Raw genomic sequence first — 16,247 nt, 5'->3', positions numbered from 1 at the left:
ACAACAGAAATCTTATGGTATATATATATAGTGCCACTACCGGTACTACTCTTTCCTATATTCACAAGTTTCTAATTCAGAATATTTTTGTGCACTTTCCACCAAACTTATTTATCAACCAATATCTGCTTACAATGAAAACGCTACAGAAGCTGACTCAGGTTTTTTATAAAACTAGGTCTACTCTTCCACTCCAGTATTCGACCAACGCTTCTTGTACAGCTGTCTAGAAACACGAAAATGCTAAAACAATTACGCGAAGTAATTTCTACTCAATTATTACTGTATTAATGCTTTGTTGTATGTTGTGGAAGATCAGAACTAAAATTCACGACGGCGGCCAGAATTGTGCGTTGCACAAACCAAATACTGAAAATGGGAACACTGTCGTAGCAAACGATCAAATTTCTAGAACTAGCTTTCCAGAATAGTTTATTTAGTTGCGAAGCAGTTTAGTAAACTATTATATTGCTCGACAAAATAAAGGTAATTTCCGTTGCTTTATTAAGAGCACAACAAAGCTGTACACAGTATTTGCATGCAATTATTTATTTATGTTAATAAATATAAAATCAGATTGAATGATTCAAATTTGGTTGCGCCATAATAGTCGTCATTATTGATCAATAAAAATCGCCGATTTCGCCGAAAACCATAGGATATTTTTTAAATGAGCACTGCTCAGTTATACCGCGTTAAATGAGTGAGTTAAAAAGCTTGTTTTATGAGATAAAGAGCTTGTTATTTCCCAGATATATATTACTGCAGCAGAAATACTGCTATTTTCCCCCAAATCCCTGCCGACCCACATCCACAGAAAACGTTTCCTATATCGTCAAAATTCTTATGCTAATACCAAGCATTGAAAGAAATGGGCCTTATGGTACGGTGGTTTAGATTTTGTTTTTTTCTTGGAAAGAAGAAGACAAAGTATATATGTCTCACAATTCTACGTCAGTTTATTTGTTCGCTTTTTCACTAAGTTTGCTTTTACGTGGATTCGAAGAACACTACAAGTAGTACAATATAGTAGTACATGTACACAAAACTAATCGCCGAACAAATGCATGAGCTACAAAATGAAAGCGGACAATGTTTCAGAGATCAACTCTTCAATATTTTGAGACAAGTTGCGAGGAAGATTTTATTATGACCGTTCACCAGAACCGCATTACCAGCGATAATGATTAACCAATTTATCATAGTTAAACACAAAAGTATCGTTTGAATAATTCAAGGGACAGGGTTTGAAGTTTACTTTTATGAAATTTTTATTTCAATTCCGCAAATGGTCAAACCGTTCTAGTATAAATATGCCGTATCCGAGGAACGATCCTTCTATAATTAGTGCTTGACAAATTATCATGAAAATAATTACGAAAACGGCGATGCAAATTTGGTGTGGCTTATGGGTCGTTATTACAAACTAAAATATTTAAAAAAAAAAATTTAAAACCATTTACATTACTGCACTCTTCTACGGCATCATGTGGTTTGAATGCAGAAGAAAACAAAAAGCTATTTTAATACGCTATTAATTTAGCGCAATGCAAATCAAAAGATTATCAGATTCGGTTGAACAACGGTAATACAACAAATTGATTGATGACTTGATATTATAACGTAACTTGTTCAGAATGAGAAATTTAATAAATTCACCAGTAGTAAAAAAGAGATAGCAAACAGTATAATAAACGATGATGTGTTCTAACTCTTGCTCATTCAAACACGTACAATACGTATTACACACGTAATCTATCATACTTATTTGCCCTCTCTTACACGATAAATGTATAATTTTCGTTCTCATTGCTCACGAAATTAATATTTATTTTTGTCTGTAGTGAACGTCTCCATCAACTGATGCCAAAAGGCATATGTAATTGAGATCCAGTCTAGTCTCATTATTGTAACTAGTTTCAATTTTTATTTTATTGCGATCTTGTTCCTATCAGTCCGTATTACGAATCCGTGAACCGTGATATTCTCTTCCTATTTACTGGTAATCTATTGGGAATAAGAATTTAACGACGAACAGTAAATATATACATATGTAGAAAACAACTTATGAAATATTCTATCAAGATATAAGGAAAACGACAGCTGCTTATATGAAAATTGAAATATGAAATTTTTTTATATATACTTCCTCAATCATTGAAAACATTGCATCGACGAATTCAAGTAAATTCTTCAAAATGTCAAACAAATTATTAAAATAATATAATATAACTTCAAATAATATATTCATTTATTATAATTTCAACTCCTCGTATGTACATTTATCATACACTAAATCAAATTCAAGCTACACAACTGAAAAACCATATAAAAAGTGGCGTCATGATGACTTCCGCGTTTTAAACGTTCTTAACAATATAAAGCGTTGTATACACTTCGACGCCGTTACAGCATAGATGAAAATCAATTCTCAAACGCGCAAGAGTGCAGTTGAAAACAGTTCTCATACATCAGTACTACAAACTAAAGTCATGCTGCGTTTTCTTTTCTTACATTTCATTAACTGCCAGGTTGTCCCTCATTTTTCATTTCAACTTAACAGAAGTAAAGAAAGCGATCCATCTGTTTCAGTTAGCTAAAGAATTTCATATAAAACTTGTTATATTAAAATAGGTAGGCAAGCAGACAGAATTATTTAGGAGTGACTTCAGCATAACGATATTGCTCTTTAGTGTTTCTATCCACGCGCACACACACGCGCTTTTGAGAGAATAAAAGAGACAAAAACTCGGTAGGAAGTGAGATGTAAAACGAGAGACGTTGTGAAAATATTGTAAAACGCAATCCGTTTCAGAGCTCAGAATTGATTTTTAATACATTTGAGCGTTGAAAATAAGAAAACGATTAAAAAACAAAAGAGAACACGAAACTAAATATCATAACAAAGTGAGATATCGTAAACATGTACGTATTTTCAAAAATGTTTCAGGAAAATGAATTGAAAATTGATCATTTCGTTCTAAACAATGCATCTATGGAATGTCTACCAATATAATTGGACTTGCGTCATTTTGCTATTTGAAATCAACTGTAATATCCCTGCAATGAAGCATATGTCCGCAATGACCTATATGATATTACACCACCAAAATTGCCATAAAAATGAATGATGGCTATCTAAGGCTGAAACGCAAGCGCGGGTTCTCCACATACATACCTTTTCATGTATGATAATACGGCTACTCTTCAATACACTTGTCGACATGGCAGAGTTGGTTTACCAAGAATAGTTAATGAGTTACAGGCAATGTTGGCCCTGCTATAAAAGTATCTACTCGCTTTCAAATACCTTGGTGTATCTTGTAACACGGTACACAAGTAATAAGCGCTGACTGTATTCAATGCTCTAGATTTAAGAACACTTTTTGGCTTTATACAATTTGCACGAGTCTTCAACTTAAATATTTGTCATTTATTAATGTTTGATGGAGTTTTAAAGCTTTACCTGTGTTTATTTTTTTATTTTTAGTCCATGTTAATTTTTATTCGCAGGTATAAACTACATAAAAGCACACACAGCCTATCGCACATCTGCTGGAAAAACTTATGAAATTTATGCAGTCAAGGTTATGTCTGAACAACATAAGAATATGAGATTATGAATAATTACAAGCTATCTTTCTGTACGAAATCTATTTTTACTTTTAGTGCAATTTCCTTGAGAAAAATCAACAGATATGAATATGATTTGAAAATATTAGATTACAATATGTTTATCTTGTGAACCATTACGTTATAACCGTTGATTCAAATTTTTCATTTGCCAAAGTATAATATCAAAAATTTGAATACTGTATCTCACTTTAAAAAATAACAAGCTTCATGAAATAAAACAGAAAAGTAAACACGTACTTTATTCAACATACAATGCGCTCGCAACCGTGAATAAGTATTTCTAAACCTATTAAAAAGTCATTTACCAACGTGCGAATAATGTTTTCTTTGGTAACAATATGAAAATTTCTTTTGCCCTCAGTGGTACATTTACTCGAGACAATATAACAAAGAGTGTTTATGAACGTTTTTAAAAGCAGCAATTGTGAGACATCCATTCTTTGTTTTCCTTTGGTATGCTGTGTCTAAATAACAAAGTTTGTGTCATACAGCTATGCTTTGAATACACAAAGTACGAGGGTAATATCAAGCCTCTCTTACATGGTTGTTATTTGTGTTCCCGAAAGTGCTGATATGTGGGAATATAATTTACAATATAGTCGTTTCGCTATATAATTATTAAGAATCACATCGCGGAAATTTAAAATATAATTATTTTGCAATTATTTATAATGTGTATTAATAAATAATCCATCAGTGCTTCTATAATAATCAATTCTTTATATATATTTTGGCTGTGTGACATAGAGTTTTTTGAACGTTTAGAATATGATTAATATCATTTTCCAACCAAACTCGTTTTCTTCTAAAGTGTACGAAAGTTTGAGAAAATTTACAAGAAAGAACCTCAATAAAAATAAAAGAGTAGACCATGAAATATTTGATATATTTATTTATTCTAAAAAATAACGTTCGCTATTAACAAATAAATTTTTTTGCTTTTTCAAATTGGAATAGAGTTAATATATATAAAAACTTTTATATTGCAGTGCGTTTCAGAAATCTTGAAACGGAGGTTTCGCACAACTTGCTATTTATATATATTATTTATATATACCAAGGCTCTTTCTTGAAAAAAATATTAAAAGAGTACCTGTATTGCCAGTGTGTGGTTTGTGCGAGTGTGCATGAAAGAATAGCCATGTTCAAGCATAAAAGCAGTAGCCCATGTATGGTATTCATGTGAAGTAAGGAGGACCATTCGAACATGAAATTTAGCATTTATGGCAATGTCGCATTGAGCATACATTCTTTATACTGAATACGGAACTTCCAGAGTTTAACTCATTGATATCATGAAAAATTCTTGAAATAATATAATAATTTTGTATAAATGCCAGTCAGTACTCATAGAATGACTGCTATTTAGTATATAGATTATGACGTCAAAGCATGATGAGAGAAAGGTTTTACCAAGTCTTTTAAAAACGACTTAAATACGATTGATGTGATTATTGCAGCCAAATCGATCACAACAAACTTTCGTTTCAATATGGGATTCATGATTGCCTGTGCATAAAATTAGCATAATTTTCCTGAACGCAATCTTGTTTCGTTTTGTATTTCTTGCTATCGGAGTTTAATTAAGAGTAAAATAAAACAAGTAAGTCAAAATTATACTAAAGTATAATTGTATTACGTGGTCAAATTTGATGATGTGATTTTGATGAATGTACGTTTTTGCGCAACGTCTTCCACGTTGAAAAAACAATCGAAATTTTGAAGTTATTCGTTTTTTCTCCTTACATGTTTAGTCAAACCGTGCAAATAGCGAAAGGCCATAGTTAACTATTAATATTTGACAAACCCGGAAAGCGGTTTTCAGTAAGGAATATTTTATAGCATATTTACGTTTGATGCGTCATTTCATGACTTCAAGATTTTTTATTCATACATTGACTTTTGTAATCTTCTATGTCTGCAATATACGATAAGGTTTCACGTTAAAAGTGGATTAAACAGTATTTTATTTAAAGTACCAATCCCTATTTTATCTGCACGGGATCAGTCCGTCCCAATGAATAACGTTCAAATACATTTTCTCTTATTATGAATTTATGATTTTCTCAATATTTTATTACTATTCAAAGGCTGTTGAATTATTTATTTTGCCTGACCTGCCACGTTAATTTGATTTTCCATCTTTTATTTATTAAAATATTATAAATTAAGGCTAGATTTTTGTCAATGTTCCAAGGTCTAAGAAATATAAAAAATTCTCATTGATTGACAGGATTATAACAAAATCAAAAATACAAAGTGATAAATGTTCAAAATCGCCTAGTTGAGCTTTTACAAAATTCTGTGTTTGAGAAGGAATTGAAAAAATTGAATACTCGCGCCACAGGTTAAAATGCCTCACATGCGGGTTTTCGTCGAACCTGTTTCCGGATTATTTAATTTTAAAAGGGATTCTGGCAACAGACTTTGTAGGCCTATTGGTTCGTTGTAAAAAACTAAAAAGGCTGCCTTTGTGTTTCAATGTGTTGTTTTGTACATTAAAGTTTATTCTAAAAATAATGTTTGTGTTTGAATTCTTCTGATATAATTCTTCTGACACAAGATTTCTCAACGATTAGAACTCATGGAGACTCAAGCGGGGATGTGAGCTCGTCGCCTTACGCCAGGCGAGGTAGATTTAACAACAGTAATCTGGTCTTCCCAACCAAAGTTACTCCTCGAATTTCAATGGCTGGGTCGTGATGTATACGGATTGATTGCCTAGAAAAATGAGAGAAGTTTAATTGTCGGTTGTAGTTGTTCAATCGTGGTTTTACCCAGAGCGTACGTTACATTGTGAGACTGGTGTATCGCCGCCTATTCCACTTTTCACGGGACGCCCCAACCATACATGCGCATTCGTGCGTGAAATGCGTTCGTTTCATTGTTGGTACTTTCCAAGGGTTACGGACCTTGAGTTTTATTTTTTAAATACCGTGCCTTACAATAACTTCTTTGAAATGCCCATGATATTAGGCTGGATTTGAGTATTAAACCAGAACGGATCATCACTTTGTTATTATTTATTAGCACAATGTTGTTTTCAAACTTTTTATAAAGCTGTGAGTTGAAAGATAAAATTGAAACTTGCCAAGCGGCTTTCATTTTACATTCTATAATGGCTACTGGAACATATCGACGTCCTATGAACCGTACAATTTAAAGGCAAATACGGGAATAACTCAGAATGACTAGATCATACGAGTGGCATTTGGTAAAATTCTGAACGTTGAAAACAAATATTCATTCTTTTAGCAATAAGCTGAAAAAAATGTTACCCTCTTTTATACAAACGTATGTTGACATACAATTATCCACAATTAGGAGTGGCATTTGGTAAAACTCTAAACGTTGAAAACAAATATCATTCTGTTAGCAATGGATTGAGAAAACTGTTTTCCTTGCATTTATACAAAAGTATGTTGGCATACAAATATCCACAATTTTAGTATTGACGCCTTTAAATCAAAAACACATCTTAATACAAAACAGTGTCCTTAAATCATATTTTAAAGACGATTTAAATAAATGGTAAGCATATGTAAAAAATATCTTTGTTTAAATGTTATGAATTATCAAATACATGTCCGCATAGCCCTCCGGCAATGTAATCCAAAGCAAATGAAACTGCATGTTTTTCAAAAATAAACAATCGAGGATTTTTTAATTGAATAGTTTGTACCATGCTGTTGTACATTACACAAAGACGCAGTGTCTCTGAAATATTATCATTATTATGACATTACAAAGCTTATTGACCGAGATAAGAATGATCATTTTTGAACGAAGTTTTTGAGATATCTTCAACGTTTTAATTTTTTGTCACTTCAATTCCTGTTTGAGATCGTCACGATTTGGAAAATCAATTTGCAGATATTTTTCATTCCAATAAAGAACATAATAGTAGATAAAAATGATATTAATTTTCAAATTATATTTTATTATGGATGAAATAGATTGGTAAGATCTTATAAATTACTCATGGATTCCTAAAACTAACTTTATCCGTTTGCTTCGCATAATGTATTTTATATATTGTTATTAAAAATAACGTTTTGGATACTTCAATAAAGAAATTTAATAGAGTTTTCGTGATTTAAATACTGAAGAATTTGCAATTATGATTCAATACCTATATTATCGTACCTATTTCTATGATTCCGCAGTTTTTTGGAAGCATGTTTGCTCACTTATTGTTTTAACAGCTAATATTATCGTTTACAGTTGATTCAATTCCTAATGTTTACAGCCCATTTAATTTGTCCAATTTTGTAAAATACGTTACTTTATAAAAAAAAAGAACAATTTTAACAGGAGGAGAGTATATTTTTATATTGTATTATCATAGGACTCTCAAATATTAAATTTTATTGAATAAATAATTTTAGGTTTTCAACCCAAATCTTTGGATTCTACTTATAAATAGAAAGTAAAGTTGATTTTATTAAACTTGAGGTTTAGTGCGTAACCAAGAAATTTTTAAACAGTAGAATATTTATGCACATTATTGAAAATTAAAGCCTCCGGGCAGAGAGATTTAGATAAGCTTGGAATTTATTTAAATTTGCAGGAGTAAGAACTACTTTTAAATTGTATGAATTATTTTTGAAAATAATTTGAAATGATAATAATAGAAAACGTCGACCAAAATCGATGTAATTTATTTGATATTTTTAGATACAGTGCTATATTTAGCCAAGTTTTGTTAATATTGATTTGTATCATAATGTTGCCAAAACAATAAAAATCATAAAATAAACATTTTATTATCGCAGAGTTGAAAAACTTTAATATGACAATCATTTTACTGCTGTTTTTGAGGTAGTAACGTAAACATTTTGTTTTGAACTGCTGATATATATAATAATTTAGTATTTATGGTCATGTTGGATTTTCTATGAATTTTTGTTTGACTAATTAGCCATTGATATATACCAGTACTTTAAATTGAGAAATATTTTTTCTAGTTTAACGATGTCTTGCTGAAATTTATGACAAAAAATTCTTGTCAAGATATAAGCGTTAACGCTACTATGATAAAATAGAAGGTCAATTGGAAAGAGTTGGCTGAATAAATTATTCATCGAAACAAACCCTGTAGCGTGTAAAGAATTTCACAAAATTAACGGAGCGTTCAACGATATCCATGTCTGAAGCTTTTAATTTATACAAAAATTTGTTTCCAACCAAAATGCTTTTAAACTTGACTACAGAATGAAAAATTAATAAAAAATATTTGTAAATTTTATATATTATAATCTACAGCTTTCCTATACCACACAGCTGATTTGCCGCGGGGATATATCGATTGATGTGATTATTGACCTCTTCTCGTTGGCTTACCGGTATGAGAGATGAAGACAGTTTTGTAAAAAGCTTTATTACATATACACACATGGTGAAAACTTGATGAACATGATTATTCGATATTTCACAAAAACCAAGCGTGTGCAATGCGAATTCGTGAAGGCTCCCTGTCCCAAAACCAAGCGATATAAGTGATCATGATTTAAAAATAGGTTTGTTTTGCAACCACAAAACTTTTTCGACGTTGATAATAATTTGTAGGATATTTAAACGATACAATTTAGGTACTATATACATATATCATTTCAAAATTGGCTCTTAAGTTTTATCGTATTTTTTACATTGCAAGTCGAAAAAACTAAAAGTATTTGAATTACATAGGTTTTTGTTCTAAAAAAGAATCACGCCTATGGTTCTCACTCGAAACGGAATACATAAGAATTTGAAAATTTAAAAAAAAAATTTTTCTTTAAAACGCCAAGAGGTAACATGATAAATTAAGGGAATGACTACGACATTGCATTACGTTAGTTACATAAAGTTGTGGCAAATGATTGAGGAATCCCTTTAGCCCATTTCGTGCACATAAGGTTAGAAATCTTATTGTATGATCAAGTAATAGAAATTTTACTGCTTCAGAAAATTGGCACAAGAAGGCAATGAACTCGCATGAATGAAGCCTTGCATCATTTGAATTTTTGAAAATTTTGCTCAAATCGCTGCGGCTACTAAAAACAAATATTCCAGACAAAGTCGAAATTTTCGTGGAAAACGACCGACATGAATAATTATGAATATATATTGTTGTACGTTAAAGCTACTCCTATTAAATATGTAGTTTAGTAATTATGCTATATCCTCTGTCTGTGCCTTTTAATGTAATGTCAAAAACAGTAATATCAATTATGTGAGAAGTAGTTATATGAATAACATCTCATATAACTATTGTTCGGCAGAAAAAGATTTCAATTTGTAATTTCCATTCACTCATCATTTCAAGTCACTGCCTCGTCCAGACTATAATTAACAATTAGCTACTCGGAAGATTTTTTCATTGTATATTCAATTAAGTATATGGAAAATTAAATGAACTACAGAATAAACAATAGTCTAGGTTTCTGATAAAAGTTTCTGACCTTGTTCTTATATATAATGTGGCAAAACAGAGGAACGTGGTGGATGGGAGAATTTCATGATAATACACTCACTTACAGTGAGTGAAGTCAAATATGACCGAGAGTCGGCATGGTCAAATGACCACCACGCGGTTTTGCTCCAGCGGTCATTAGAACGGAGATACTCGCCAAATGCGAGGTCAACGAAGAGATTCGTTACTGGTTGTTTAGATATTTGAACCTTGGGAGTCGCTGTTTAATAGCTTTGGTTCCCCGCGGCTTCCCTTCCACAGTGAAATGTGTTTTCAATATTATTCGTCTGAACATTGCATGTTAATTTATTTTACTGAATTTTTACTAAAAGCAGCCTTGCCACTGACATATTTAAAAATTAAACCCAGAAAGGGCTGAATCGACTAATCTTTGTTACCATAACTCTAATTTTTTAGGGGGAAGATGTTGATCCCACACCTCGTAGTGATTCCTTTGATCATGTCTGCTGGTAAAAAAAAAAAGTTGTAATTATACAAGATCAATTTTCATTTCGACTTAATCTTGTAAAAGAGGACTTTGTACCAAACGAACTAATGACTTCGTGTCAAAATCGCCCTCTTGATATTAACTGCAAAAAGCCTGACCTCTAACCTCATCTCAGGTCTAACCTCATTCTCAACCAACCCTGAATCTGGTCGAGTAAAAACAACGAAAAAGGGTAAGACAAAACGAAATAAAGATAGCTTTAATTTTATCTGGATTCGCTCACATTAAATAGGCCCCAAAACCACAGGATTTTTTGGTGCCCATGAGCTTCGAATGCAGAAGGTAGAACAACATATATATATATAGTAAAAATAAGATACAACTTTCCGGATGAGCAAATCAAGCGCATTTCTATAAACAAGTCTACAAAGTAACAAGACCATATCCATGTTAATGAATTAATTTCTTTTCTTCAACAAAATATACAAGTTGATAATTCAGGAATTTAAAATCTGTTTGTACTCGAGTATCTTATCCATACCAGAATAATTTTATCAGCTTTTTTGTCAAAATCTTAATATATCATCCTTCAAGATTTTTGCTGTATGTCTAAAGTTTTGATGAAAAGAATTATTTCTAGTAGAGACTGCTTGCATAGAGCAGCATTGAATGGTGCTATTGAAGGGCCCCGTAACTTTCACTCAATTCATCCAAACAGGGTTCATTGCGCTGAAAACGCCGGAAACCAATGGCTTACGCATCCCGTCATCTCCGAGGTCAAAGATGAAGATTCGAATCTGTCAATCAGTAACGACTCCGCAGCGAGTCTTGGTGAAAAAAAAATATTTAAATAGAAAACAACTAGTAGCAGAAAAAGAATTTCGAAATTATGATAAGATCCGGCTTATAATGATAATTTCCATTAAGACAGTTGATTATTGAAATGTATAGCATTTTGATGTAAATTCAAATTCGAAAAATATAAACAAGACGAGTTGATCTTAGGATTCATATATGATATAGTGAGAGATCTCAATCATAATTTTACACAAAGCAAAAAAGTTAGGATGTAATTTTAACTTATTCGTGTGATAACAGAACTTTTGAAATATAACCGCAAAATCAAAAATAAGCATGTCGGTATTATGAAGGTATGTATGGTAATGATAACACAAACATGGGTTCTTTATTCTGCCATCTTGAACTGCGATAAAAATTGTGTACATTTAAAATGTATTTTATATAGTACGGTGAAATCTCCAAAACGTCACGCAGAGGCGAGATGAATTATATTTATTGGAACAAGGGGTGGGGCTAAAGAGCGGCCTAGAACTTCAGTAAACGAACCGGGTTACATTTGAGTGTGACGTAGCGTTTACTGATAATCTGCGTTTATCGAAAGTGACTCGTTCTTAACATATTATTCACAGATTAAAGTGCGTACACCCCTGAAAAATAAAAAGGTTAGGTTCAATAAATTAATGTTTTTGGGTCTTACGCAAGGCTCGCCCAGAAAACCAGGTATGTATAAGTGACGGAAAACCAAAATTATGTTATCAGATTCCGATCAAAAACACATGTATATTTGTTCAGCGCTGAACTGTAATATTAGTGAACAAAACTTTGTGTTATTTTCTTTGAAATTTACCATTTTTTTGTAGTATTTGATTATATGCATATTGTATCATATTAGCTATAAATATTCTATTTATGTCGTGACGGCGTTATGATGATAGATTCTCTTCCATAGACATTTCAAATTCTGACTGAGTATGAGTATATGAGACTGAGTAGTGACGCGAACAGGAAGCACCTGCACAACAACTTACTGGAAAAAAATTGGTTGTTTTAGTGACAACTTTGTTAGGTTCTTATGAAACTTGTTGACCCATTTTTTATCGTTTTCTGTTTATTCTCACGTGATGACGAATATTTGATTGTAAGTGATGTTTGTTTCGTATTGTGGTTGCATAATGATCCTGGTTTCGGGTTTAGCTGTCACACTAATGAATTCATGCAGATACCCATGGCTTATTTCGGTCAGAATTGTGAAAAAGTTGTGGAACCTCTGGGCAGTGACAGATGTAAATTTTAGCTCTGGAGAGATATGTAAATGAAGTAATGTCATATTTGGTGACGTCATGGATTTCGAAGGGTACAGTGTTGCAGTGGTGTAATGTGAATTGTTCTTTTAAAGATGTTCTACCTTATACGAAAATGTGAATGCTAGGAGGGTTTCGAGATTAAGTCACGTACAAAAACATTTGCTTCATTATAATTGAAAGTTTGAGATTTTGCGTTACGAACTTATTATCTAACGGTCAAGTGTTTCATCGAGAATATCACCGAGAGGCTTGCTAAGTAGAATAAAGCTAGGCTTTGAATCACTTCATTTTTCAGTGGGAAGCAGAACATAGCAAATTACAGATATGATGAACGTTTAGTCGTTATTGTGTTTACCACATAATAACAGGTCTGCGCTGGAAAGATGATTCTATGTTGCAGTCCGCTAAGACGGACGAATTAACCAACATTATAATTGCTTTAATAACGTAATGACACCATAAAATATACAATTTTAATAATGTGGCCTAATTTGCTTTGTCAAAGCTCTACGTGAATTGAAAAAGCGAGCAGTGTCAAGGTGTCCTCTGAGTGAAAAAATGATAGGCCATTGTTAGTCCACGGCGGGTAATCGCCGTCGCCCGTGGACTCGTGCAGCGCATGTACCGGTAACGTTTTTTTCTTTGTATCTTTATTCTTATGACAAGCTTAGTTTAGACTCAACTAAAGGTATTTGAAAGAAAGCGCCGTCACGTCGACCCACTGTTCAGCGAGGCATGGTAAACTAACTCAAAAGAATAGTGTTTATCAGTTATCGAGTGAAGGGAATATTATACGTTAAGGGTCTTGTTATAATGTTGTGATTTATGCGTGTCTAGAAGCATCAGAGATGAAAGCTGACCTGCGATATATTGTGCTTGTTTTCGTTTCGTATTGTCTACATTTTTCTCTATCAGGTAATTGATATTTACTCTCTTTATTTGTATGGTCAATATTATAGTAAGGCAGTAACTTAATGTAAAGACATGGGGGAATTAATTAGGGTGAAGTTATGTGCCATGTAGCACCTTTGCGTGAAATCCGTATGTTCTAACTTAGATAAGCGCACTTTTATCATCTGCTTGTACAGACAGATATTCGAAGTCTGTCCTTGTCCCAAACTTTGACATTGTTTGTCATATGACGTCATAAATCATTGTCTTCGTGGATAGTTGCCAGTCGATGTCAAATATTTACTGAATCCGTGAATATTTTCATTAAAATATTATGAATAGTAAAGATATTTCAGAATTTGTGCATAATGAAAATAATAAATAAATTAAAAGAAATTATTCATAAAAATCGACTCGACTATTTTTTAATTATGCGAAGACGTGGTCTAACTTCAAGTTAGTCAAGTGCGGTACTCAGTCAGTAATGGGATATTCACGATTTGAAAAAAAACTGTTGAAAATCCGTGAGTATTTAACCGTAAATAATATGCATAGTAAATACTATTCCTTCGATGCCATTTCTCATTTATTTTCAGCAATTTAAAAGTCAGTTAAATTAAAATAAGTTGAATTTCAAATAAGCACCCGGTATTCAGTCCACAAGTTTGTGGCATGTTCGTTCTGACTAATACTATGATATACATATTAATTTGACAATCTCTCTGTATTTAACTTTGTGGTGTCTGCCTATTTGGAAGTGATCCGTTTCAACCAGACTTAATCTATGAGAGGCTGGTTATACTGTACACGCTACAAATTATCGACTTCCACGACAAAAATTTTAATTCTATCGTTACACCTGACCGCGATTTTTACACATAGTAATTACTATTCTCCGAAGGCATTAATTGTGTATTTTACCAAAAGTTGGGTTAATTTTAAGGACATAATTACACATATTGCTATATCAATTGATATTTTTATTTCATTGTCTGATATTCCGGTCAAAACTACTGATTTTTCGTATTTTGATAACGGTGGAAATATCTGTGATTAGATGAAAACACTTCAAAAAGTCATTAGACACAAAGTGGATAATTATGACGTCATTCATATGACGTAACCCGGTGCACAAACAACAGAAATTAAGTATCGTATTTCCTATGGACGTCAATTGATAAACACGATAGGATTTATTCGTGCAATTGGGAATCGTACACCCGTATACAAAAGAAATATCGTAAAGATTACTAGTGTTTCATTGTATTTGATGACAAGTTTCAGCATGTTCTATTCCAATTGAATAATATATAAATGACATTTGACCCCGGCAAAATTTATAAGTGAACATGTATAATACCTTAACTGTCAATTTAAAATGGTGTACTATTATCATATACAGTCGTTTCGTACAAAAATCGCCAAAAAAGGCTTTTATTATACAAAGACAAAATAGATATTTTGGCTACGTCTACGGTAGTGACAGGTATATAAGATTACTAGCAATATATTTAGGTCTACGAGTTCAAAAATATATGGAAAAGTAGCGCAGAATATGATAAGTTTCATTTCTAAATAAGCATACTGTATAGTGTCGATTTCTGACTTTGCATCGCATATTCAAGTTTTTCTCATTCCTCCAACGTGGCGTCAGCCTGTCGGTAATGTATAATGTAATTGCTGAAATATTTGTTATTGATACAACCCACATTATTATTAAGTTATGTAACAGACTTTAAAACCATGGAATCTTAATAATTCTACGTGTAATTGAATACATAATGTAAAATAGAATCGAATCAAAAACGCCAATGAGGAAAATCCTAAATATCCATTTTTTTTAAATAGTGTGTGCGATTGTACGCATATTGTTATAGCATGGGATAAATGTTCCACCTTTCTCCTAATGTTTCTAAAATATCCATTTTCGTGGTTACATTATTACGAGACCAAAACACGGTTGTTTATGGTTGGTATGTAATGATTCCCGCCTTCAAAGTTACGGAAACCGTACTGCACCCCATCGATAATTTAGTTTATACCAAAACGAGTTCAATAAACGAATGAAAAAATAGTAAAGTTTACAAATAAATTTAAATATGTTACTAAGCATAGGTATAGGAAATATAAGTAGGATTTGATATGGAATAGTATTATCATGAATAAAGAGACTTAAAATCACAGTACACTTTTTCATTATTTTTCACTGGAGCGAAAACTATTCAAAAATAGTCAAAAACTTTATTAGATTTTAGCTTTCACGTGCCCAAACTTTTTACTTTGTGCCATTCCTAATAAAGCAATATAACGTTTTTATCAGGCTAGCAAGCATGATTGAATTAAAACTTCTTAGCTTAAAAATCTTCCTAATCGAAAAATTTTATCACATTCAGTTGAGGTATTAAGTTCCATATAAAGTAGAATATAGAATTTCACAATTCCAGAATACATTAGAGAAAAATCAGTAAAATTGATTATAATTTTTTTACCATAAATAATTATTGATCTAAAAGTCGACCGCAGAGCTTGTCAGGATCTCACTAAAACATATTTGATCAGTATTTATTTATATTTTCAGTTTGATCAGTATTTATATTACGCTATTTACACGTTGAATTTGCGTTATTTTTTTGTAGTATTTGATGATTTTAAACATCCGCTCATGTCGTGCAAATATCATATCATATACGCCCTTTTACCTTAAATGATTTAC

At 32.0% G+C, this 16,247-nt stretch overlaps 1 protein-coding gene across 2 annotated transcripts in view; it reads left to right on the top strand.

Moving 5' to 3' along the window:
• The first annotated feature begins 12,532 nt into the window (after positions 1-12,532).
• The window catches only part of LOC120333778 (low-density lipoprotein receptor-related protein 4-like), a 32,245-nt gene continuing 28,530 nt past the window's right edge, over positions 12,533-16,247 (top strand). Inside the window, exon 1 of one of the 2 annotated variants that reach the window (XM_039401139.2) lies at positions 12,533-13,558. In XM_039401139.2, coding sequence (XP_039257073.2) covers positions 13,492-13,558 — 67 coding nt within the window. In that variant the 5' untranslated portion in view covers positions 12,533-13,491. Of the gene's footprint in view, positions 13,559-13,928; positions 14,059-16,247 lie in introns of those variants that run through there. The other variant, XM_078120367.1, reaches the window with a different exon arrangement.

Source organism: Styela clava, chromosome 15 (genome assembly GCF_964204865.1).
Source record: "Styela clava chromosome 15, kaStyClav1.hap1.2, whole genome shotgun sequence".
NCBI lineage: Eukaryota > Metazoa > Chordata > Ascidiacea > Stolidobranchia > Styelidae > Styela > Styela clava.
The sequence above is the reverse complement of the archived record's forward strand: the minus strand, read 5'-3'. Positions and strand labels throughout refer to the sequence as shown.